The 27,876-nt window shown below is 38.5% G+C and overlaps 1 protein-coding gene across 13 annotated transcripts in view; it reads left to right on the top strand.

Annotated features, from left to right (window-relative positions):
- map7d2.L (MAP7 domain containing 2 L homeolog) overlaps positions 1-27,876 on the top strand; it is a 92,717-nt gene that overhangs the window by 22,401 nt on the left and 42,440 nt on the right. For 12 of the 13 annotated variants that reach the window (XM_041581804.1, XM_041581805.1, XM_041581801.1 and 9 more), the window contains exons 2-3: positions 18,418-18,495; positions 23,272-23,435. In XM_041581804.1, the coding sequence (XP_041437738.1) occupies positions 18,418-18,495; positions 23,272-23,435 (242 nt within the window). Of the gene's footprint in view, positions 1-11,233; positions 11,312-18,417; positions 18,496-23,271; positions 23,436-27,876 lie in introns of those variants that run through there. The other variant, XM_041581802.1, reaches the window with a different exon arrangement.

Genomic DNA, 27,876 nt, shown 5'->3' with positions numbered 1-27,876 from the left:
AGTTTTTTTCCATTTGAGATTTTTCTTAAATTAGAAACCATTCGAATTGTGAGTTCATTCAAGTTCATTCACATAACTCTTAAATTCAACCTTTGATAAATAACCCCTAATTGATGGTAAAAAGATCACTATACAACTTACAAAAATGATTGCCTTCTATCTATATAGGTCAATGTCGGCAGCTACCGTAATTCATGTTCAGGCTTTGTTGATTTTAATGGCAGCTACCTGTTATCACAAAGTGGGGTTCAGCTCCAGAACACACAAGTATGCATTTTTGTCCAAAGTTTGCATTTATATGTAATGATAGACAGTTGCTATTCAAGTCAATACAATCGACAATATCCGACTGACGCTAAGTACAGGTTTGGGATCCGTTATCCAGAAAGCTCCAAATTACAGATTTGTGATTAAGACCCCGTTGTATCCAAATAATACAAATTTGTAAAAATGATTTCCTTTTTCTCTGTAATAATAAAACCGTACCCTGTACTTGATAAGATAATTAATTCTTATTGGAAGCAAAACCATCCTAATGAGTTTATGGGGAGGCCCATTTACTATTGGTCGAATATCGAGGGTTAATTAACCCTCGATATTCGACCCTCAAAGTAAAATCCTTCAACTTCGAATATCGAAGTCGAAGGATTTACCGCATTTCATTTGAACGATTCGAAGGATTTAAATCCATCGATCGAATGATTTTCCTTCGATCAAAAAAAGTTAGCAAAGCTTATGGGGACCTTCCCCATAGGCTAACATTGGTGCTCGGTAGGTTTTAGGTGGCAAAGTAACTAGTCAAAGTTTTTTTTAAAGAGACAGTACTTCGACTATCAAATAGTCGAACGATTTTTAGTTTGATTCGTAGTCGAAGTAGCCAATTCGATGGTCGAAGTAGCCAAAAAAAACTTAGAAATGCAAAGTATTTTACATTCGAATCCTTCACTCGAGCTTACTAAATGTGCCCCTAAATGTTTACATGATTTTTTAGTAGACTTAAGGTATGAAGATCCAAAATACGGAAAGATCCTATATCTGGAAAACCCTGGCCTCAAGTATTCTGGATAACAGATCCCATACAGTTACTTGATTTTCATGGAATCTGGTGACCCGCATTCATATTTGAACTAAAGATCTTGCTATAGATCTTTCTGCACATGCCAAATGAGCCCATTGACTGAAATCAATTATTTGCCCTTGGTGTAACTTAGTTGGGAGCCCGAGTTACTTAATTTATCTGTTAAGAACATTCATATCAATATCATGTGATTTTGGTTTTCTGATATTTAGAAATAGTTTCTATTTCCTTTTCACAGTACAGTTGTAGAAACTGCACTGACAATTTGTAAGTTTGCCAAACTGTCATGTATTTTTCATATTGTACGAAGTAGCCATTCCAGTTGTCTATCCCTTGTGTTATAGGTTAGAGTGGTTTTAACTTTCTACAGAAGTAATGAGCATAAGTGTAATGTTTGTATTTATTTGGTTAAGATCTTTCTTTTGGAATATATGGTCTTTATGGGTAGTGTGCCCATGGCTGCATCCTAATGAACAGCTAATTAGCCATTGGCAAGTGAAAATATTGGAGGATACTTTTAGAATACTCCTCCACTCCAAAAATGTTTTTTTCTGCATAGTAAATATAATTCTAAGCAACGTTCCAATGTATGCATTCATTTCACTAAAACTGCAAACTGGAAAGCTGCTGAATAAAAAGCTAAATAACTCAAAAACCATAAATAATAAAAACCAATGGCAAATTACCTCAGAATATCTACCTCATACTAAAAGTTCACTTAAAGGTTCTTCACCTTTGAGATAACTTTTAGTATGATGTAGAGAGGGGTATTCTGAGACAATTTGCAATTGGTTTTCATTTTTTCATTAGTTAAGGTTTTTGAGTTATTTAGATTTTTATTCAGCAGCTCTTCAATTTGCATGTTAGGCAGTCTGGTAGCTAGGGTCCAAATTACCCTAGCAACCATGCACTGATTTCAATAAGAGATTGGGATATAAATCGGAGTGGGCCTGAATATAAAGATGAGTAATAAAAAAATAGCAATAACAATACATTTGTAGCCTTACAGAGTATTTGCTTTTTAGAAGGGGTCAGTGACACCCATTTGAAAGCTGCAAAGAGTCAGAAGAAAAAGGCAAATAATTATAAAACTATATATAAAAAAAAAATAATGAAACCCAATTGAAAAGTTGCGTAGAATCGACCATCATTACTCTCAGAGAAACTCCCAAATGAATATTCCAATCAAGGCGGGTGTTGCCAGAGTGATGATCTCGGTAAACCAGGAACACATCACCTTCCAAATTCCGACTGCTTGGTCATAAAATAGGTTTAAATCGTAATTCGTCATTAGCCGTAATGCAGGTGACCTTCAGAGCTGACTGCTCATTGTTTTTTATAGGGTATTACTCCACAGTAAAGTTAGCCAGTACCTTGTGAATTCCCCTGTGTGTATTTAGGCATTTGTCAATATTCTGATATGATGACAGTGGTGGTAACTTTAAGAACTGATGTTCTGGTTTCAAAACCTGGAATTTCATCTCGTCTAGTGATAAGAGCACAACATTGTAAACATTGGGTGCAAAGGGGCAAGATTAGAAAGGCCACATCCATGGGTGTCCACAGATAGGGGCAAGGAGGGGCACTTGCCCCCCCCCCCCCCCCGGACTTGTAATAAGCTTCTAACCCCTTCAAATAATGGACCATGCCAAAAAAGACACTATAGAAAATATATTTGCTTGATATGAGCTTGTTAAATAGCAGGCCTTCAAATACAGGTATTGGATCTATTATCCAAAATATGCGGAACCTGGGGTTTTCCAGATAACAGATATTTCGGTAATTTGCTAAAAATCATATAAACATTAACTAAAAATAGGATTGGTTTAACACCGGTATGGATTTATGCAGCTGAGTTGGGTCATGTGACAGAAATTACATTCCTAAGCACTGATTATAACTGATGACATCACTAAGCACCATTTATATAGTGAATAAAGTACCCCCTCTTGTAAATTATAAGGATATTATAAGTTACCGAGGAGTTTCATGACCATATCCTCATATTTTGCAACTGGGGGTACTTTATTTATTATAATACACAAGTTTCAGTGAATGATGTGACAGAAATGACATCAGAACTCACCATTTATAACTGATGACATCAGAACTCACCGTTTATAAGGATATAATTTACAAGATATTCATGGCTTTTGTGTATAATACACAAAAGCCATGAATACCTTATAAATGATATCCTTATAAATGGTGAGTAATGATGTCATCAGTTATAAAAGGTGAGTAGTGATGTAATTTTTGTCACATGACTCACGACAACTTGTGTATTATATTAAATAAAGTACCCCCAGTTGCAAAATATGAGGATATGGTCAAGAAACTCCTCGGTAACTTATAATATCCTTATAATTTTGGCCTCTTGTTTTTATATGGTCATGGAACTCAGTGACTTTTAATATCCCTATATTTTACAATAGGGGGTACTTTATTCACTATATAATTTAAAGGTTATATATGGCTCTTGTGTATTATATACCGATGTATTAAAATTACTGTCAAAACTGGGTCATATATACAGGACCTGTTATCCAGAATGCTCTGGACCTGCAGTTTTCTGGATAACTGATTTTTCCATAATGTGGCTCTTCATACTTTAAGTCTACTAGAAAATCATGTAAACATTAAATAAACCCAATAGGCTGATTTTGCTTCCAACAAGTATTAATTATATCTTAGTTTGGATCAAGTACAAGGTATTTTTTTTTATTACAGAAAATAGGCGAAAATATAAATTATTTGGATTAAATGGAGGCTATGGGAGACTGCCTTTCCATAATTCTGAGCTTTCCGGTTAACTGATCCCATACCTGTACTGCTGGGTCTGCTGACTGAATTATCCTTAAACTTATTACTCCTTTCCAGACATTCAATAGGGAGCAATGAACAACTTTAATTATATTGTTCTTATTGGGGCACTTCACACTCAGAAAATGTATTGTTTTATGATCACAATTTGCACAAATTTCTTTTCAGCAACTTTTGTTCAGTTACCTTCTATTTTTTTTTTTTTTAATTCTGCCTCCTCTAGTATTTATTTCGATAATGAATGTTTGTTTCATTAGATGCTGGCTCTATAGATTGCTATCATTTAATACATTGCTTTGTAGTAGTGTGAGGGCCTACCCACAACTCACGGGGGTGCCTGCGGGTCAGGTGAGTTCAGACTGGTGAATAATATGCTGGTGAACAACAACGCGCACCCCTGGTTTTTCCTTACCCCCACTGTATAGGATACAATTATGTAAAGGGCACATAGATCTGATGCAAGATCTAGGTGGGAACCAGTATGACAAATAAGTGCATATACAGAAATCCCTGAGACTCTGATACCAGATTGACACACATCAATTTTTTTTAAATGGTTTTAAATTTATGAATTTCCCCTCAAAATGTTATGTTTTAACCAGGTTCACCTTATCAGTGGATTGAGAACTGTTCATGACATATTCGGCACTTTATTAACTATAAGCACTTTATCAATGAATTTATTTCATAACTTATATGAATTGATTCAAGAATCACACCGAGCAACGGTTTTCTCACAATGAACTTTATTGATTTATTTGAGTAATAATGAATTACACACATCAAATGAAGGGATTTTTGCTTATTTTGCTGTCTTTTTACACACCATGAATTTTACACTAATTAATCTATGGATTGTGCGACATTAATAACTCTTCTGGCAGTTCCTTTCTTTTGGGTATTAAATAATTGTTAATTCATGGAGTTGTCAGCACGTTTATAATATAATCCATGGACTTCGAATTGGCAGTGGTGAATAATTAGAAGGTTTGGGAAACAAATATTCTATTTTAAAGGGTAACTTAACCCCTGGCTAAAATGTGGCTGGAGGAATGTCCGCTGTATGGCATTATAGAAATTAGGTGTATGCTGAGCATGAATTCGGATTAGACACTGAGTGAATGCTCTTCATATTAGAGCTCTGCCATAAATCCCCAGAGAAGTCTCTGCTACTGCTGAAGTGGGAGAATATTGTACTTTTCTCTGGGGCGGGAGGGGCAGAGTGTTCAGACTTTGATATGCCTCCATCTTTGCATAGTACGGCTGCCTAAATCACAGGAATAATATGTTTTACATTGGAAGCTGTAAATGTATAAAATAGTTTGTCTGTGCTGTGCCCATCCATTCCCTGCTCTCGCCTCAGAAGGCTGTCATTTAATCCTTGGGTTCCTTTACACGTGAGCTGTATAATTAGAACTTTGCTTTTCCCCTTCCCATCACCTTGAGTTATATATTTGCCACTAAGCAGATGAGACTCTGGTGACCAATAAACACAGGAAACAGGATTTTGCCATCTGCCCTAACACAGGTTTGTCACATTCACACCTTGTGTCCCTGTATCATTGGGGGGGGGGGGGGGGTGATCAGTTTACAGGAGACATTCTTCACCCGGGGCTGCAAAAAATCTTAATTTCATAGACACAAAAGTGTGCCTTATTATGTGCACATGTATTTTGTGCTGCTAAGTGGGAGCTGCCATATTGTGCATAAAAGATAGGATTTGTTTTCCAATATCATTAGGGTATAAATTTCACAAACTTTCATAGTTTTTCCTTAACAAAGGGAAGCAAAACCCGATAACCCAGTTTCCTCGCTTAAACTGACAAGCTATAGAACATTTTGGGAACCAAAGAAACAACCATTCTGCTTGTTACCCTATATCTACACAACAGGAAAATATTGGGTGTGAGCAGATCACTTCTGTATTAGTATATTAGTATTAGAGCAGGGAACACCCACCCAAGCCTTGTGTTTTACTTGTTTAACTACATCTTTCAGATAACACCCTCCTTCATGCAATTAAGGTGGGGGGAGGCAGAGCAGTCGGCCTATTCTGCCTACTGTATTACTGATTATGATTCACTGGATATGAGGGAGTGGGACTGTACCCTAAACCATAACCCAGGTAATAAGAGTTATAGATGCGTATATATTAATTTGCAGGCACCTTACAAATACGTAAATAGCTTAGGGATATTATTACAGCTGCAGTGACTTTGCCACCATGTTGCCCCAAGATTTATTTGCCTGAACTTAAGAACCTTAAGTGTCAAAGCTGCTTAACCCACAAAGTATTTCAGCTGCTATTGCTGCAAAATGGGACATTTGGGAGGTGGGCAGAAAACCCACCACCAAACTTTAAATTAACTTTTAGTATGACGTAGAGAAGGGTATTCTGAGATGATTTACAATTGGTTTTCGTTTTTTATTATTTGTGGTTTTTGAGTTATTTAGGTGTTTATTCAGCAATTTCCGTAATTTGGTTGCTAGGGTCTGAATTACCCTGGGGTAATTACGCTGAATTACCCTGGGGTCAGCGACCCCCTATTTGAAATCAATCTGCAGATGCAGAAGAAGGCAAGTAATCCAGAAACCATAGCAAGAATAGGACATTTTACATCATACAAAAAGTTAACTTGAAGGTGAATTACCCATTGTATTTGTATGTGTAGGCAGAGAGAATTCTTTGTATTTGCAAAGACTTCTTAAAGGAGAAGGAAAGCTATGTTTGTTTAGGATAGCAGCTGCCATATTAGCTTGATGTGACATCAATTCCTGCCTGGGTCTCTCCCTGCTCACTCTTAGCTCTGAGTTTAGATTACAGCAGGGGAGGGAGAGAGGAGCAAACTGCACATGCTCAAGCCCTAGCCCTGGAGGTTTATGCTGAAAACAGGACGTCTGATACAAAAGCCCATCTGTACGCAATAGAAGGAAAGAAATGTAGTATTTTTTTGACAGAGGACTCAGAGCAGCATTACTGGTGTATTTATATAGACCTTTCTGATAAAGCTTACTTAGTTTTAGCCTTCCCTTCTCCTTTTAAAGGCATTTTCTACACATGTTCCTTATAGTTTTCCCAGAGCCAGCTCCTTGCTGGCAATGGCAGTATAAATGCCGGGCCAGTTTATGTATAATTCTCCCAGGACACATGGCGGGAAAATAGTGTGCAAATGTCATTCATAATTACCCCAGAACACATTGTAGGATAAATGCAGTGCCAGCTGGACCTCACGGATCACATGTCAAAATAAATAAAGGAAGTGTTGGTTTCAGAGTAGAGGGAGTTTATTGATCATCAAATAGAATGTTCTGCAGTGATTACTCAGTCAGTCTGGCAAACCTAGAAGTTAGTATTTCCCCGGCTCTGCACTCCTGGTTCTGCTGGGCTTGCTGTCTGTGTCATTGCTATATAGTGCTTAGCAGAGATTCCACCAAACCAGAAATAGAAGCAGTGCCAACAAGCAAACATTCTAAAGTGCCACCCAGTTTCACATAGAGCTTTACAAGACTGTACTCCCTGCAGCTCTTTAATAGCCAGCAACTATTCTAACTGTGTATTCAGAGATGAGCAAAGTCACCATTAAGTGACAGACACAGTTGCACATGTCGACTTTGTCACACACTGTAACAGGTGATGCCAGTGTTAAGCATATTCCATTTACAGCCTTTCTGCTTGATTTCATTAAGGGCTGGATGCAAATTTTGTAGAAGATGAATGAAGGTGAGGCCTAATTTTTCCCCTAGTGACTCATGTGCTTGTTGTTGTCCTACAGGGGTGGTACCAGATAATCGCAGGCAGAACATTTTCGCATAACAACTATATAGTCAATCACTAGGTCAGGCTAATGTCTGCATCACATGGCTTCACTATATTTGTCTGAAATCCCCATAGCTAGTACTTAGTTCTGCTGTGAGTGAGAATGTCAGACTTGCCAGTTTGATTTTACGTGTGTGCTCTCTCTATATGCCTGTGCTTTGGTGTTTAAAGGAACAGTAACACCAAGAAATTAAAGTGTTTTAAAGTAATGCAAAAAATCATGTAGTGTTGCCATGTATTGGTAAAACTGATCAGCTTGCTTCAGAAACACTACCATAGTTCATATAAACAAGCTGCTGAGTAGCAATGATGGAAATTGAAACAAGGCTATATGGCACAGGTTAAATAATGGATAACATAACATTGTGTTCTACAGAGCTTATCTGATATCTGCTGTGTAACTTGAGCCTTTTCTCCTTTTAATAGCTCCCATGGCTACACAGCAGCTTATTTATATAAACAATAGTAGTGTTTCTGAAGCAAACACAGCAGTTTTAACAGTGCAGGGCAACACTGCATTATATTTTTATTACTTTAAAACACTTTCATTTTTCGATGTTACTGTCCTTTAAAGGTAAACAGAAAGTGCCCTTGCATGTTATGATGAAGGCAGTGAGCTGAACTGCACCATTGACATTTAGGGTTATACATGTATTTTTTAAAGAGTGAAGTTAGAGATCGCCACAGTCCTCTAGAGTGAAATTCCGCCAATCTCCATTCATTTCTATGGGATTTTGAAAGGTGTATTTATCAAAGGACGAACTTTCACTTTCACCCATTGATAAATACTCTTTTGAAAATCCCATAGAAATGAATGGAGAGTGGCGGAATTTCACTCTAGCAAACTGTGGTGTTCGCTAACTTCACTCTTTGATAAATATACCCCTTAGTATGAAATAGACAATGGTATCCAATTCATGCGTCACTGATCATAGAAACCCGGTGGCAAGTTAAATTTCATCTTGAAGAGCAGCAAAATATAACTGTAAGAAATTCACCAGGGCCTGCTCTATGGGGTAGATTTGGCACTTGGACTCTGAAAGGGGTGGTTCATACTTAGTATGTTATAGAATGGCCAACTTTTCAATTGGTCTCCATTATTTATTTTTTATTTAATCTTCTGACTCTTTCCAGCTTTCAAATGGCTGTTACTGACCTTGTCTAAAAAACAAATGCTCTGTAACATTTATTTTAATTGCTCCTTTTTTTTATTACTTGTAAAGGCCCTCTCCTTCTCATATCCCAGTCTCTTATTCAAATCAGTGAATAGTTGCTAGGAAAATTTGGACCCTAGCAACCAGATTGCTAAAACTGCAGACTAGAGCATAAACTAGCTGGAGAAAAAGCTAATTTACTGAGAAACCACAAATAATAATACATGAAAACCAATTACAAATTGTCTCAAAATATCATTCTCTACATCATACTAAAAGTTAACTCAAAGGTAAACAACTCCATTTAATGCTCTAATTACATAACGATAGCTCGTCTCTTGATGATGATGGTGATAGAGAATTGTTCTTTTCCTAACACAGAGCTGGCCTATGAGAGTAGTTGTTGCTGCACAGGCAAAGAAAAACAAATCTCAAAATGTAACCAGGGGTCCCATGTACTGACACTTCTCAGCAAACCTGCTGCCTCGTACAGCTCTTGAAGATTCAGACTTACACAGTGTGGTTGACAACCAGTGTGACTGGCCTCTCAATTTCTTGTCGCTCAATTTCTGACAGTGATCGTTGAGCAGGAGCTTGTACTCTTGAAGCAAGGAGAGTAGAAGACTGACAGTTGAGCTTCTGGGCAACTCTGCATCTTCAAGAGCAGTACAGGGGAGCAGCTCAATTTAAAATAACATTTTAGCATTATGTATACAGTAGTAAGCAATGACAATATGTAATTGGTCTTTATTTGTCATTTATGTGGTGCCAGGAATATAGAAATATTTGTTCTGCAGCTTTCAGGCTAGAAATTCCAACTGCTAGCTGGTCTCTACGGTTTATTTACCCTAGCAACTAGGCAGCGGTTTCCAAGTCAGAATGGGAGAAAGACTAGGAGAAGGCTTTAACAGATAGATCAGCAAAATGGTTCCTCATAGATTTATGGTCCATAGTTAGGCATTTGGTATTCTTACATTCAACAAATTGTTAATTAACTGTGTGTGTGTCCATGTGTTTGGGGGGGTTATATAACCTTGCATAAGTTATCCTTTTATTACTACTTACTTTTCCTTAACATAATGACACTATAAAGGTAGCTATTCACAGTACCATGTCAGTGGGTAGACAGACCTAGTAAAATAACATTGACAAAACTATATTAAAATGAATTGATTAAAAATAATCAGAATGACAATCTAATCAAACTCTCACAGTCCATGTGGACTTTTGGTTGCTGGGGTGTGTGACTCTTGACAACTATATAGCTTGTGCAGTTGCAGGCTAGAAATATATAATATATATATGGAAGCTAATAATTCATAAAGAAAAGAATGATCAACTGAAACATTGCTTAGAATAAGTCAGTCTGTAATCTAGTAAAAGTTGATTTTAAAGGAGAAGGAAAAGTAAACTTTCAAAGTAATGCTGCTCTTTGTCAAAATAAATACTACATTTATTTTCTTCTATTGTGTACACATGGGCTTCTGTATCAGACTTCCTGTTTTCATCTTAAACCTCCTTGCCCTGGGCGTGAGCATGCTCAGTTTGCTCTTCTCTCCCCCCCCCTTCTCTGCTGTAATCTGAGCCCAGAGCTATAGGTGAGCAGGGAGAGACTCAGTCAGGAAGTGGTGTCACACCAAGCTAATACTGCAGCTGCTATCCTAAACAAACAGAGAGCTTCTAGATCTTTTTACTCAGGTATGGTAAAATGTTCTACATAATAAAGTCTAGTCTAGCTTGCACTATTGCAGCTTATCTATTGGCAATAAAATGCTTCTGTAGCTTTCCTTCTCCTTTAAGGTGATATTTCTCCTTTAAAGGAGCAGTATACCCTCTTGTTCAACTTCAGCTTGTGCTTTTTGCCTATTGTTTTAAACAAAAAAGTCTGTGGTTTTGGATATATAACAAGTATATATTCCCTCCCACCCCCCTTTGTTGTAACTGTTTTGACTGCAGGAGTTAATGATGCAGAGGGATTATCTGTGCACTGGTAATCTAAGTATCTATCTCACAAGAACCAAACATGAAGTAGCGAAATTTTACTCAATTTATTTAAATGTTGTTATATGTGCAAGTATAAAATAAAAATAAAGATTTTAAAAAAACAAACAAACATGGAGTAGCTTCAACCTCTCTCTCTTTATCTTGAGGAATTACGTATACTGTAGAATTCTCTTGATTAACACAATAGGCACAAAGTAAGATTAGCACACGCCCTGTTCATTGTTATCAAAATAAAATTGGGGGGGTATACTGGCCCTTTAACAGGCTGGTGGGCTCCGTGTTGCAGTGATTTGCTGAGTTTGTTTCCAGGGTGACTGAAGCAGATGGGTTAGGGCACGCAGCGCCAGTAATAGAGAGGAGCAACGTTTGCCAAGCCTGCTCCTTTTTGTCTCCTTAATTCCATTTGTGCTGGGAGCAGGAAACACCGTGTCTGGGGTGAGTAGTCAGCCCTCTCTCTTTCTCGCAGTCCTTGGTCAGGAGTCCTATCACTTTATTAGGATGTGTCAGAGAACCGCCTCTTGCTCTCTCTTTTATGCTCTTTTAACCCTTTGTTGGATGTGGTGACTGTTCTGTGCAAGGCCTGGGATAGACCGCCTATAATAATGTGTGGGAGTCACAGTGCTGCAATATCTCGCTGCTTCAGCTCATCTACTGTATGACATGATTATAGTTTACATCTTGTCTTTCTATAACAGTTGCCATTCCCATCGGACACTGTCATTCCTTGCTGTATACACTGATCTGTAATCGCAGTTCCTTTCTCAGACATTCAGACCTTACCAGGAGTCCCCAACCTTTTTTTTTACCTGTGAGAGACATTCAAATGTAAAAAGAGTTGGGGAGCAACAGAAGCATGAAAAAGTCCATTGGGGTGCCAAATATGGGTTGTGATTGGTTATTTGGTAGCCCCTATGTGGACTGGCAATATACAAGAGGCTCTACTTGGCACTACTTGAGTTTTTATGCAATTATAACTTGCTTTCAAGCTTGCAATTCAAAAATAAGCACCTGCTTTGAGAGCAACACCCAAGGGGTTGGAGAGCAACATGTTGCTCACAAGCTACTGGTTGGGGATCACTGCCTTACACACTACCCCAAGACTACCCCCCTTTGAAACTGTCTCACCTTACCATACACATTATCCCACAGTGACTGATTTACTACACACACACACACACACACACAGAGCTGCAGTTGCTTCTCCTGACACTATCTATACACAATTCCACAGGTGTAGCCCCTGCACAGAAAATAGATAAATCTGAGGAGCATGTATACAACTGCTCTTTTCACCCCTCCCTAACAACTGCTCTGCCTGTTTGTCATTCCATGTCATTACAATGTTCTGTGCCTTTGAGATTTTACCATTTAACTGATAATTTTGACTTGGGTATTTGCCACGTATTCTGAGATGCCACGTCTGGAGTGTGTCTGTGGGTATGATATGTCAAAGTAATGGTATCTGATGAAATGTACCCACAGGAGCCTCCGAGGACAGGACAATATGTCTACACACTCATTATGATCTAAACACGCTGTTAGGGTTTGTGTGTGAGAGATGGCAAGCGAGTGCAGACCTGCCGGATTGTATGGAGCCCCTGTCGGCACATGCTGTGAGCTGAAGGGAGACAGTTGGGGAGACAATAAATGAGCTACTTAAGGAAATTCCTTTCTTATTATCAGTGTCAGACTGAGTTGGTGTAATGACAGCTAAATGATAGTTACGAAGGGTGTGTGTGGGTGCATGTTTCCTATTGCACACAGACAGTAGGTTTCGCTTACAGACTCACTGTAGCCAGCTAAGGGCCATTAGCCACTGAGCAGCCACACTAGGTAGGGTTGCCATCTGGCCAATAAATAGATACTTAAAATGAATGTAAATGAACAGGACAGAATGATAATAGACATAGGATGGGCAGAACTGTTTCCAGCAAGAGAGACAACCCTTGTTGGAGTGGAGGAATAGGTGCAGTAGGTCGCCCAAGTTGCATTCCTTTGATTGTTGTTCACATTTAACTCCTAACACACTTCAGCAAACCAAGTTGGCATGGCAAAGTCACAATAACTGAATTGCTAACATAGGTACTAAATTGTACCAGGGCAGCCTCAAGTCCTTGCTTTCGTTTTAAAACTAGTAGTAGATTGATCAAAATGAATTATGGATCTGGTGCCGCTGGCAACTGCACTGGTGAATTAGTGCCTATGTTCATGCTTCAGTAGGTTAGTGCTAAAGTGATACCCATGAGGTAGACCCTGTTGGCATGAAGCCAGTGCTTGCCCCTTGGGCCAATGATCTGATGACACAGTATGCTATGGATCCAGGGGTGGAACTACAGGAGGTATAGGGGACCCCATGAAGAGTCATTTCTGGTTACTGGTTAAAAAGGACAATCTCTGGATATGCTGTGGGCCCAGTATCATCTAGCTATGCCACTGTATGGACCTCATACATGGGCTTCTCCTGGACTACTTGTTTGTCCTCATCAAGATCTGAATGAGTCTAGTGTGATAGATATACATCAGGGAACGACATTGTTTGGTCTCATACAACTGCTCTTGGGGTGTAAAAGAACTCTGACATTGCTAATAGAAGGCCCCTCATAGTTTCACACATGGCAACTACACTGACATTTCAGACCAGTCGCATCATAAGAGCACCTAGTAGTAATAATAATTAGTAATACATCATCACTGTGGTAAATGTTTCAACTTTATAAATGTGTTGGCCCACTGTTTATATGCTGGGCCATGGTCCTTTTGAGGAAAGCCTTTCAGAGTCACTGTAAATAAGGCCTGTGTGTATATGGGGAGATGTTACCCATAAAAATATATATATTTACCTTTCTACCAATTTGGATGAATTAAAGGGGACCCGTCACCCAAAAAAATTATTCAAAATCCTATTTCATCACATTAGTCAAGCAAAATTAACTTTAATTACACTATATAAATTATTTGAATCTTGTTTCCTTCAGTCTGGGATTTCAAAATTATAGCAAGCAGGCAGGAGCCATTTTGTGGGCACTGTTATTAAGACAAGCCTTGTGTCATCTCAGAATCTTGTTTGTGCACCAGAATGGGGGACCTGATGTCCATCCCCATGCCCTGGCTACATAATTAAATGGTAAAGAGAACGGGGGAATGTGTGGAGAGCAGTGACATCTAGGGAGTGCTGAATGGAAAGTGAAAGTAATTGTTTGCCCCGCCTCTATGTCACTGGCATAGAGGAGTGGCAGACAATATTTGATTGACAGCTGAGATTTTTAAATGAGCTTACAACAGCTATGAATGCTTTAATATAAAATAGAAATTGGATTTCATGTTTAATTTGAAAAGGACTTTTATTATACAGATTTTTGTGTCTGGATGACAGGTCCACTTTAAAGATTCTCCATACCCTCATAAGTGCAGTATTGTTTGAATACTGACAGATTTGTGGTATCTCTTATTACAATTAAAACCAAGACAGTAGTCCCTGCTATGGTAAGTACCAGTTATGGCCCAATTATGCTGCCCCTGAGTCTATTGAACTTCTCTGCAATATCCCCTTCTGGTTTGTAATGGGACTAAACCAAAAAAGAAAAGAAAGATAGAGTCCGGTAGGTGATAGGAACTTAGGCAAGCCTGACAGTGATACAATGGCTATTTAGGCAAGGCTGAAAATGCAGTTGGAGCAAAAAAAGAAGAATGAGCTCACTCAGAAACAGGCCAGGAAAATTACACCCACAGGGTGAAAAATGGGTGGTGTGACCATTTGCGGGACTGTAGAGGCTTAAGTGCTCGATTTGTAGTTTCTCAGGACACTGAAAAATCATATACAAATATGGTACATAAAGCAGCAATGTGAAAATATATATATATATATATATATATATATATATATATATATACATACACACACATAAATACTTTCCATTATTTTATACACACACACACACACACACACACACACACGCTCGGGACATGGGGTTTTCTGGATGATGGGTCTTTCCCTAATTTTTATCTTTATACCTTAAGTCTACTAGAAAATCATTTAAAGGACCAGTAACGTAAAAAATAAGTTTGTACAAAAAAAAAAACACCAAGACACAGTTAACTTTAAATTCGCAAAGTCTTTATTAAGAAATAATTGACCAATTCTCTGCTTACGCTCCTCTTTAAAAACGGCGACAGGGTGACAATCCATCGTGCGGCAGTCGATTTCTCCTCCCAAGCTATCTCCTATAGAAGGCAGAGATTAGAAATCGAGTGCCGCACAATGGATTGTCGACCATACGCAAGCGGAGAATCGGTAAATTATTTCTTAATGAAGACTTTGCGAATTGAAAGTGTCTTGGTGTTTTTTTTTTTTTTATGTGGAAACAAATTTTTTACTCTTTTTTTTTAAAAAAAATTTTTTATTTTACTGGTCTTTTAAATATTAAATAACCACAATAGGCTGATTTTGCTTCCAATAAGGGTTATTTATGTATTAGTTTGGAGCAAGTACAACAAACTATTTTATTATTACAGAGAAAAAGGAAATCATTTTAAAAAATTTAGATTATTCGATATAATGGAGTCTATGAGAGACTGCCTTTCAGTAATTCGGATCTTTCTGGATATCGGGTTTCTGGATAACGGATCCCATACCAGAGAATATTGCAACAATGGGGTCCCCCCTGGGAACATGGGTAGTAACTTCTAATATCAGTACCGCATGCATGTTACTTGCCAAGAAGATAGTTTAAACTATTTTAAGTGTTTTTTTTTCCCCAGTTTATAGCTTCCTGTGGTTTTAATGTGGGCAAAGTCATGTGTGTGCTCTTGCTCTCCCTGTAATTAGACTATTGTAAAGTAACAGGGAGGTGGGTGGAGGAGATTGCTCTGCAAACACCTGTTATGCTGGTGTCATAAAAGCCAGAGGAAATTACATAAAAGCAAACACAGAGGTGTGCAGAATACTGAAAATCAGTGGCACAGATAAAAGAGACATGTGTGACTTTGATCTAGTGTAATGGAGCATATAAACTAATAATAACACGTTATTTTGCAATAGTTTTCACTTTAGAGCTTTTATGTAGACCGACAATGCAATTTGTCTTCATTTGTTTGGTTATCTTCTTTTTTTTTTTTTACTGTGTTTCTTGAATTGTTTATTTTTTTTTGTTCAGCAGCAGTTCAAAAGCTACCTGGTTGCTAGGATCCAGTTTACCCTAGCAACTAGGCAGCAGTTTGAATGACAGACTGGAAGATGACTTGGAGAGGGTCTGAATAAAAGGCAAAGAAAGAACAACAGTGCAATTGTTGCTAAACAAGCAAAAGTGTTTTTGGCCAGGGTCAGTGCCTAGCAACAACCAGAGAGCATTTTAAACTTAAAAGAGGCAACAGACATAACAAAACTGTAGCCCAAATGTAACTTTACTATGAATAAGCAACTCTGTAATAGGAATGAGTGGGACAGTCCAAGGCCCATGGTCGGGGGGGGGGGGTTCAGGTTGGAAAATGGATGCCATTTAGGGTGCGGGTTGTCATTGCTCATCCACAGCACACCTAGGGGTATATTTATCAAAGAGTGAAGTTAGAGTCCATTCTCCATTAATTTCTATAGGATTTTTAAGAGTATTTATTAATGGGTGAAACTGAAAGTTCATCCATTTGATAAATATGCCTTTGAAAATCTAATAGAGAGTGGCGGAATTTCACTCTAGAGGACTGTGGCGGGTATCGGTGCAAATAATTTCTTGTGCTGTACGCAGAATTCCTAATGTGTAACTCCAGGGGTGACATGCATGTATGTTATCCCACAGGTTGCACCATAAGACAGGAATACAGCCTGTCTGTGTGCTGCAGCACTGCATTTAGAGGAGGCAGGTGGTGGGTGGCATGTGGGCCCCCCAGCTTGTGTATCATTCAGACATATGGGCTAGGGAGCACCAGTAGGAGCAGGAGAACCCTGTACTTTCCACTTGCCTATGGAGCAAGAAAATTCAGAATTTCATATTTAACAACTATTATGTAATTCTACAGAACCAGCTATTAGGGACTGGGACCTGTCTACTGGCAACAATGGTTCAAAAATGGTTAAAGAAAATGTTTACTCTAAATAAAACAGTGACACAGATATGAGATCTGTTATCCATATAACCTCATCAATCATTAGCATCAATCCAACCCTGTGCTATGTCTGATCATGGAAAACCCCCAGGTCAAATCTGCCTAGCTCAGATCTCACATCGATTTAAATTGCAATTGTTTTTGATGCCATTTGTCCTTTAACTAAAAGTCCCATAACTATACTGTAGTTCCTGCTTTAAATACTTGGAAACTGGTTACACGGGTCTGGATTTTATTGCCAAACAACTTGGTCATTGGTCGCACAGTCCTGTTTAATTTCCTCCTCAGGGCACAGAGACTGGAGGACAGGTTATCATTTGTATGGTTCATGGGACTGTTCTGGACAGACTACATTTCATCATCCAAAACACTCCAAAGGAAATAAAAAGCTGTGTGCTGTTAGCAGCATGTGATTATCTTACACCTGCCTGTAGCTACACCTGTCATTACTGGTGTGTCACATGGAGGATTGGTCCAGACCAAGCAAAATATAGCGGTGCTGAGAGTTGTAGTTCACAAGCATGTGGAGGGCCACTTGATGCTGCCCAGGTCTGACAGTGCACTTGCTGATCTACATATTTATGTTGATTATTATGTGTGGACACAACCCTCATCTACTAACCAAATGATCAAGAAAATTGTATGTCTGACTTAATAGCCATAAAAAGCCTTATTTGTGCCTCTTAAATTAATGAGAATATAAGCAAACCCTCCACAAAGTTTATGGGCCATGTTAGGTGTATTTGAAGCTTAGATGTGGCATTATTACACCTCTGTAATCTTCATTTTATTGCTGTATAATCAAATTTTGCTCAGAGTTATATCCCCAGTAACCCACAAATTAAAGGGCAACTAAAGCACCAGATAAACAATATTTTAATAAGCAAGTGGCAGTGCCACTTCCCTTAGATCACAGCCCTAAGCCACTGAAATGAAAGGCCTTTTGTAATCCCTCGACATAGTCATCCTCTCGCAAATCTATGAAGCTGTGCTTGTGCCCTGCCCCTGCAACCATGCAACATCATAGCCATTTTTCTACAGCTCTAGCGCAGCATGTAATTTAGTCTTGGCAATAAATATACAATATAATTAATGAATTTATAATAATTGTTATATTGTGTATAGTTAATAGGCATCTCATGATAATGATAGTGTGGCTAATATATATATATATATATATAGTTACATAGTTAAATCGGGTTGAACAAAGACAGTCCATCAAGTTCAACCCCTCCAAATGAAAACCCAGCATCCACACACACCCCTCCCTACTTTCAGATAAATTCTATATACCCATACCTATACTAACTATAGAGTTTAGTATCACAATAGCCTTTGATATTATGTCTGTCCAAAAAATCATCCAAACCGTTCTTAACAGCATTATATATATATATTTCAGTAGAATAGTGTGTAATAAATTTCCTTTTTCAATGTTTTTCTAGCGATGGACAGCTTTTTCAAGACTGACGAAAGACAAAGGCTGGCAAAAGAAAGACGAGAGGAAAGAGAAAAGTGCCTTGGTAAGTGTCCCTGCCTTGGTTATTCTGCCAAGCTGATAAAACACTCTGTTTCTAAATAGGTGCTCGTTTTCATTTATAAATTTCGTGTTTACCCTTTACTAGTGATGTGCGGGCCGACCCGATACTCGCTGGACCCGCGGGTTCGGGTCGACCTTGCACTGCTCCTCTCTACCTTCAAATGCCGACTTCCAGGTTCAGATTTTATAGTCTCGCTGGCCCTGCCCCTTTTGTGACGTCATCGGGGGCGGGTGGCACGGGTCTATAAAAGGACCCCGGAATTGCGGGTGCGGGCAGGCGCAGGCTGGAGCAGGGCGGGTTAGGGTCAGGAAAACCCTGACCCGCACATCACTACCTTGTACTTTTACAGGGTAAATCTAGTTGCTTGTATTTACTTATTTCAGCCATTAGATGGCAGCGTGTGATGGATATTCCCCAAAGCTAGAGGTGGCTACCCAGAGTCAATCTAAAGGAGTAGATTGCCCAGGAAATGCAATAAAAGATAGGAAGGTATTGCCTAAATTGGGGAGAGTCGGGAATAGGCCAGCTAGCTGAACAGTTTGGGTATTGTGGAGAGGTTTATAGGTATCAGCACCATGGCAGGAATTCTACAAACATAGGACCACAATGATATGGTCAAAGCTAGCAAGGTCCTTATAAATCATTATCGTGGGATAGCTTGGTGTGTGGGTGTATGCCTCCTTGGGCCAGTCACCTGTATTCCGGGGAGGCCTATAGAAGGATTGTAACAGGAGGATGCGTTGCAGTGTGGCCCCTTGTATAATAATATATTATATATAATAATGATGAAAGGAGAACTAAAAAAATGCCAGATGTTATATACTGAACTTGTTGCACCAGCCTAAAGTGTCAGTTTCTCAATAGCAGCAATGATCCAGGACTTCAAACTTGGCACAGGGGGTCACCATCTTGGATAATTCACATGCTCAGTGGGCTCTGAGCAGCTGTTGAGAAGCTAAGCTTAGGGGTTGTTACAAATTATCAAGCAGAAAATGAGGTTGGTCTGTAATATAAGCTGATGCTACAGGACTGGTTATTAAATTCTGATGCTAGTTGCACTGGTTTCTGTGCTGCCATGTAGTAATTATCTGTATTAATTACTAATCAGTCTTATATTGTGAGATTTCTATCCTATGTTTACTGTATATTGGAGTTGGTCCCTGAGCTCAGGAAGTGACAGCAGCACAGAGCATGTGCAGTGAATCAGCAGAAAAGAAGATGGGGAGCTACTGGGGCATCTTTGGAGACACAGATCTTTACTGCTAAAGGGCTGTGGTTGCCTTGGACTGGTACAGAAGCCCAAAACATAATGTACAACATGTCTAGCCTACTTCTTTAGTTAGGCTTTAGTTCTCCTTTAAGGGTAACTTTTGTGTATGGTTAGCAACACTGAGGAACTGCCCTAATTGTCTTAAACACAGGATATTTGATTCGTATTGAATTTCTCAATGGCCACAAAGGCCAGGCTATGCTCTATGGGGAGCACTGGGGACGCTCTGCTCCCCAGTGCTCTGGCACTTGTGCGCCCACTGGGGGTAGTGTGGGCGGGGGCTAGGACCGCGCGGCTGGGTGTTATGACTGCGCAGCCTAGGGGCACCAGCAAATCCGGCGCTGGTATCATCGCAAACTCACAGGTTTAATCACAACCTTTCACTGATGATATTCATATGGTGAGGTGTCCCTTACCTGTATTGTCAACTATACTAGCACCATTCTATTTTTACATCTTGGTATTTAGAATATAGGATTCCTATGCCAATCGACATATCTCCAGTGTTCCTTCCGCACATCCTCAGGCTGTCACACAGCAACAGATCATTCAGGCTTCTGAAGTAAACGTACCAAAGTTCCCATATCAAGAAGGCACCCAGGCTAATGACCAGCGAGACTTGCAGTCCTCACTCCCAGGTTCTGGGCAATACATGGGGTTCCATGTATAAATCAGTGTGGGGCTTTGACAAACACAGCAGCTCAAACATCCAGCAGGTGAAACCAGTACTCACTCCCTACATACAAACCCACGTAACACAAACTCAATTGTACTCACAGCAGCACATTTACTCATAAAATAGAACATTTCTGTGCCGAGTGCACAACCAGCTCTGGCTCCGTGGTGTAACTATGGGGGCCCAAGGAACCCTGCAAAAAGTTTATACCAGGGACCCTCTTCCTGGCTGAAACTGCAGATGACCCACATCTCATATAAGATTGCTTGCCCCAGAAGCACCCCTGCAAAAATGTTTACAACAGGGACCGACCCCCGACTGAAACTGCAGATGACCTGCAGCGCATGTGAAATTGCTTGTAATTGCCTATAAATTCCTCCCTCATTCCATCGATTCAAATTGATAAAATCTTTTTTCCATACTCACATCTACGGTAAGCAATATATATATATATATATATATATATATGTAGTAAAGAATGGACCCGCACTCCAATGTTCTTAGTGAAAAAAATTTTGTGTTTTATTCACAATGCATATCCATGTATATATATACAGTCCAGAAGTTCTTGACGCACACCGTAATTCATGATTCTAGGTCAATACCTGGGTGCTATCTTCACTGGCAAAATTATCCAAATAGCAAAAAAGAAAAAGATGCACACCAGGATTTGTATACAAAAAATTAAAATTCCATATTTATTGATTTACATTAAAATTCAGCCAACGTTTCGGTCTGCTCCTAAGACCTTTATCAAGACCCTTAATTATACATTTTACAAAGGGACTAAGTTTTACCTGCAACTTACTAGCTGCTTTCAAAGTAAAATTTATAGTCAGGTGATCCCACTGGTGTCTAATAAAAGGGCAGCCAAGTATGGGAGTTTTACTTTGAAAGCAGCTAGTAAGTTGCAGGTAAAACTTAGTCCCTTTGTAAAATGTATAATTAAGCAATAGAATTCTTAATGAATCAGATGAAAATTAAGCGTAGGACTGGCCAGATATGGGATGACTTTGACGTAGTTGGCCAGCTTAAATATATTGCAATATATGGACAAACAATCCCTGTGTTGTTTAAAGGGTAAGGCATTTTTTAGTAGCAGTATACAAAAAATGTCTCTGTCTTAAATATATTGATAATGGGTTGAGTGCAGAGGACTCTTGTAGTTGACTTTATATATATATATATATATATATATATATATATATATATATATATATATATATATATATATATATATATATATATATATATATATATATATATATATATATATATATATTCTATATATCTATATCTATATATAAAGCCCAGGGAACTGAATAAACATAAAAGTAATACAGTTCCTGCTGAGCCATTCAAATCAGGCTGTTGTGAATGGTTTCTGCTGTTTATACCAACTACAGATTTAATTTTGTTTGCTGCAAGTTGCTTCAAGGTTGATCAGTGACCCTGAGGCAGAAGTGTGATTAAGGCCAATGGCATGGCAGGTTCAGAATGTAGTGTTTACAAGCAGAGTGGCCACTACATGTGCTTCAGCTGTGAGAAGCGGTGACAGGTCACCACCAGTGTTTTGTGTGTTGTGATGTGACATGCGTTGTAGGCCAAGCAGAGTTTATTTTTGCGGTATCAAAAATCTGATATTGTGCAGTTTAACCACACCATAATTTACTATACTGGTATGGGACCTGTTTTCCAGAATTGTCTGAACCTGGGGTTTTCTAGATAAAGGATCTTTCTGTAATTTAGATCTCCATAACTTAAAGCGATTTTGAAATGTGAAACAGGTTTTTTTTTTTTTTTTTAAATTACATCATTTATTAGTGCTTTTCCAGCAGACTTTTGCAGTGAAATCCGTTTTTCAAAAGAGCAGATTTTTTAATATCTAATTTTGAAATCTAACATGGGGCAAGATATGTTAGTTTCCCAGGTCACGCTTTACTGCTGTGCTGAAAGTTGGACTGATATTAGCTCAACAGCCTATCAACAGAGCAATGGAAATGTAACAATATAACCGCTACCTGATACAAGATAATAGCTCCCTGGTAGATAGGAGAATACCACCCAGTTACATTGAGTAGGAGAAACAAAAACCTGTCTGAAAGCAGTTCCATCCTAAAGTGCTGGCTCTGAAAACACAGGACCAGGCAAAATGCCTACACACCAATATTACAACTAAAAAGAAATATACACCAAGTATTATTTCATTAAAATGGAGTCTATGGGAAATGGCCTTCCTGTAATTCTGAGCTGTCTGATTAACGGCACAAATTGGGCCCATCCTGTTCCAAGTTAGCCAGCAAAACATGCTCCATTTTTAGTGAAAATTTAAAAACATACTATTGGTATGGAGCCCAAGGTATACAGGTATGGAAACCGTTATCCGGTAACCCGTTATCATGAAAGCTCCAAATTACAGGAAGGCCATCTCCCATAGACTCTATTCTATTCAAATATTTCAAAATATTTTTCCTCCATAATAATAAAACAGCGCCTTGTACTTTATGGTAACTTAGGTATAATTAATGCTTATTGAAAAGAAAACAATCGTGTTGGGTTTAATCAATGTTTAAATGATTTTTAGTAGACTTGAGTTTAGTAGACTTAAGGTATGGATATTTAAATTACAGAAAAATCCAGAAATCTGGAAAACCCCAGGTCCTGAACATTCAAGATAACATGTCACATACTTGTATATTCAAGCTCTTCCTATCTATATTGTATATAGTGATTTAGAAAGTGTATATTGTAAGAATGGTACTTTCTAATATTAAACACAGGCTGTTTTCGGTTTTATCTTATTTTATTCCAGCGGCCAGAGAGCAACAGATCCTGGAAAAAGAAAAAAGGGCCCAACTGCAGTATGAAAAGCAGGTGGAAGAGCGTGGGAAGAGGTTGGTGGAGCAGCGGATCAGAGAAGAGCAGAAGAAAGCAGCAGTGGAAGAGAAGAGAAAGTTGAAGATCAGGGAGGAGGAAGTAAGAATGATTGACTTTGGGGTATGGGGAGATCAGTCTCAGGGCCATCCCTGGTAGGCTGACAGAGCAACTGCAGAAAGAAAATTCTCTGTAAATCTTATAATGCAAACTTTTTTTTTATTATTCCGAATTATAAGGATGTGTAATACCTTAAAGGTCAGGGCACACAGGCAGATTCGGGGAGATTAGTGGGCCGGGCGACTAATCTCCCCATACCTGTGTGCCCTGACCCTTAAGCAGAAGTAAACTCAGTGCTTCCAGTGGGCAGATTGTATTGTGGTGCAGTGTGGAATGCTCGCTTAACTTTCATAGGCTTTGGCTGTTGGACACAGAACCTCAGTTTTACCCCAAGAAAATCCTTTTGTTTCTACAGTTAATTATTTATCATTAGAATCTGATTTAAACGTATGCCTTGCTTTGGTGACAATGCCACTTAAAACCATCCAGTCTATGAAAAGCTGATATAAGCTGGTCAGTTTAGCCCCTCTTGAGTTAGCAAATTTTTGGCCCATGTATGGGGCCTGTCTCACCATGTCGATCTTGAAATCTAAGGCTGAAAATTCAGGTGGATGATGACTGCATTGAACCTACTGGTGCCACACAAGCATGCTCTAGGCATCTTTTATAAACATGCTAGCTTGAAGGTACAACTCCTCTAATACAGCATTTAAATCCCAGCAAATGGGAGTTGTAACAGGTAGGTCATAAGCCATTTTGGTACATTAGAAAGACTGACTTTCCAAATGCACCCATGCAGCCTGTTGTCTCGTCAAATGGAATGTGTCTGTCATCCCATTTAATGATATGTAGCACAGGCACATTCAGATACCCTGTGTGCCTTGGGCTTAAAGATTTCTTCCATAGTTAAATAAAGTCAGCCGTAATTTACACTTATCATCAGTTTTCTTGGAGATTCCCCCAGGACACATGCAGAGGATGCATGGATCAAATGTAGCCAGTATTCTTCTTCATTTGGCAAAATTTCCTCTGGGAAAAGTCTCAGACTAAATGTCCCAAGCTTCATTATAATACAGGAATGTGTTGTGTACATCAAGGTGGGGTTGGAGCACAAATAAATAATGGATAGTGCCCAGTCTAGAGTTGGGTCATTTGAGTTTCTGCAGCTTTATTATATGCCAGTTTGTTATGGCATTAAAAAATGAACCTTTTATTAAATAAGCGAAATATGTTTTAATCCTTATTTGTGGAATAAAGCATTGAAATGGGCAAAATTATATTTTGGTGGCTATGTATTCATTATCTTTGGTGGCTAATAATTCATTCATTATTGTTTAGTAAAATACAGTACATGTTACAGTAATGATGAAGCAGGACAATGTTCTACATATGTTTGGGGTTAGTGGAAGTAGGGAATCCGCGCTCTGCCAATTAGCACCTGATGAATGAATGCATCAATCCTCCCGAACAGATGTACCGAACATCCCAAACAATTGAACTTTCAATAGAAGAGAGGAGAGCACTCTGACGCAGATTAACTGCTTGTGATTAATATTTATTTAAGCTGCTATACACAACATGTTTCGGGCTGTAATTGCCCTTTCTCAAGTGTAACAAACACAAAATCACAGTGAACTTTTAAAACACACCCATTAACCCCTTCATTCCCATCATCCAATCAGGAGTGATAAAAAATGTTCAATTTTGTGTCCACAGGTGATCGAAGTAAAAGCGAAATTATCTTCAAAGTGCTTGAATATTTTGTGCAGGAAATGTCCAATCAATTAAATACATTGTATATAATGTTAAAAACTCTCCAGAGAAATACATAATATCAATTGTGCAAATCTTCACCAACCTGTTAAAAACAAATTTCATAAAAGATCACAAAAAGGGGCACTATTTTTTTAAAAAATATACCCTAACTCATTCAGTTTAAAAACAAGGAATCACAATGCTTGAGGCTAGTATTTAAACCATAAATTCTTACCCTATTTCTGTCGTTATTGTAGCATATTATTCTCAATTTTCATGGTCTGCAACGTAAATGAGTTAAATTAACAATTTTATAAATACGGTTTCAAACTCCAAGCATCATTTAAACCATCAGGATGTAATGTGTTCAGTTTCTTTATCCATTTACCTTCTTTTTGTAACAATCTTTTAATTCTATTATCACCTCGCCTATCAAGGGGGGCTTCTTCGAGGACACACCAGCGCAGTTGCATAGGGTTATGCTTACATTCGAAGAAATGTTTAGAGACCGAAGTATCAGTTTGTGTGTTTTCTTTATAATTTCTAATATTATTTTTATGTTCTTGAACCCTTTGTTTCACCTCTCTGGAAGTTTGCCCCACATAACCCAAGCCACAGGGACATTTAAGAAAATATACAACATGAGTTGATTTGCAAGTGGCATATACGTTTAAGTCAATCTCATGTCCTTTTTTGGGATGGTTAATTTTACTGCCTTTTATTATAGAAGAGCAACAATTACAACTCAGACAAGGATACGTTCCCTTCTTTTTCTTGCCATGAAATAAAGATTTCTTCTGGCGTGTATCTGACGGGCATAATATATCTTTAAGAGTGCGACCTCGTTTATAACAAAAAAGAGGAAAAGCACTAAATAGATAACCATATTGTCTGTCAGATTGTAAAAGAGGCCAGTATCTTTTAATGACCTTCTCCATCTTGTTGCTATGTGAATCAAAGGTAGAAACAAAGGTAAGTTTATTGTCTGTGTGTTCTTTCCTCCTAGGGCATAGAAGATTTGCCCGAGGAATAACATCTACTTCTTTTATAGCTTTGTTTATCACATCTGATTTATAACCTCTCTCTTTAAAACGTTTAGTTAATGTCACCTTCGCTTCATCATATTTCTCTGTACGAGAGGTTATTCTTTTAACTCGAGTAAATTGCCCTTTTGGGATTGCTCGTTTCACCTTCGGACTATGAAAACTGCTTATATGTAACAAATTATTCTTATCCACACTTTTCCTGAACAAGTCAGTATTTAGTTCACCATTAGTTAAAGTAATTTTGACATCCAAAAAATTAATTTCCGAATATGAACATTCATGTGTGAATTTAATTGTCTTATGGCTCATGTTTGCTTCCTCAATCATTTTTTCAAGCAAATCCATAGGGCCATTCCAGAACAATAAAATGTCGTCCACGAACCTATAATAGGCAAGGATATTACGACAATAAGGTTCTTTTTTTCAAAAATAATTGTTTTTCAAGATGGTGTACAAACAAATTGGCATAGGATGGCGCTACCGTTGCACCCATCGACGTGCCCTGGGTTTGCCAGTAAAATGTATTCTCAAAGGTGAAATAATTTTTGGTCAATACCATATTAAGGCAATCCAAAATAAAGAAAATTTTTTGATTAGGCAGACTGGTATCAAGCAACACTTCTTCTATACATTCCATTCCTTCATTATGAGGAATGGAAGTGTATAAACTCTGGATGTCAATCCCACAAAGTATAGTCCCTGGTGGGAGTGTCCCCATATTCGTAAGTTTACACAGTAAGTCGGTAGTATCTTTAAGGCATACATTAATATTCAACATTTCTTTCTGTAGGAATGAATCTACAAATATTGACAGAGGCTCCAGTACTGATCCTATGCCCGAGACAATGGGTCGTCCCGGTGGTTTATTCAATGTTTTATGTACTTTTGGCAATAGGTACAGTACTGGAACTCTGGGATATCTTGTAGTCAAAAATTCCTTTTCTGTATTATTAATAGTCATATTAAGCCAAGCATCTTCGACCATATTATCTATCTGTCTCTTGATGCTAAGTGTGGGGTCACAATCAATTTTTGCATAATGACCTGGGGTGTCTAGCTGCCTAAATGCTTCTATATTATAATCCAGTTTGTTCAACACCACTATACTTCCTCCCTTATCGGCTTTACGGATAATTATATCACTATTTAGTTGTAAAGATTTAAGGGCATTACGTTCATTTGGATCTAGCGCCGCCACGCTACTAGGAGAACTCTCCAAAATGACTGCCAATAGATCCTCTGAAAATTGTCACACCTTTGCTTATACTGAAAGTGAAATCCAGCGGATTCTAATAGAGGCAGAACAAGATTTGGAAGCACAGAAAGAATTATGCTTCACAAAAGACCCTGCAAAAGACTTATTTAATCTGCAAAGAAAAGAAGTGAGTCTCTCACTACATCAGAGTACCCTGATACGGTATGTAAAAGCTAAACAAATTCCTCGAGGTTTGCGCCTAGATATCTCTCCAAATTTATGTACAGATGATCCAATACTCATGCAGAGATGGCACGAAATTACCAACAAATGCAGTTTAGATCTAATGGTATTAATGATTGAACGTGCCCACTGTAAACTTACCGATCTGAAACAGCAGATCGCCACACAAAAAACTGAGTTGACGGTGAAAATTGGAGTCGAAGAAGCAGAGCGGTTGTTGAAGCGTCATAATGAGAACCTTGAT

This window comes from Xenopus laevis, chromosome 2L (assembly GCF_017654675.1).
Source record: "Xenopus laevis strain J_2021 chromosome 2L, Xenopus_laevis_v10.1, whole genome shotgun sequence".
NCBI classification, from domain to species: domain Eukaryota; kingdom Metazoa; phylum Chordata; class Amphibia; order Anura; family Pipidae; genus Xenopus; species Xenopus laevis.
The sequence above is the reverse complement of the archived record's forward strand: the minus strand, read 5'-3'. Positions and strand labels throughout refer to the sequence as shown.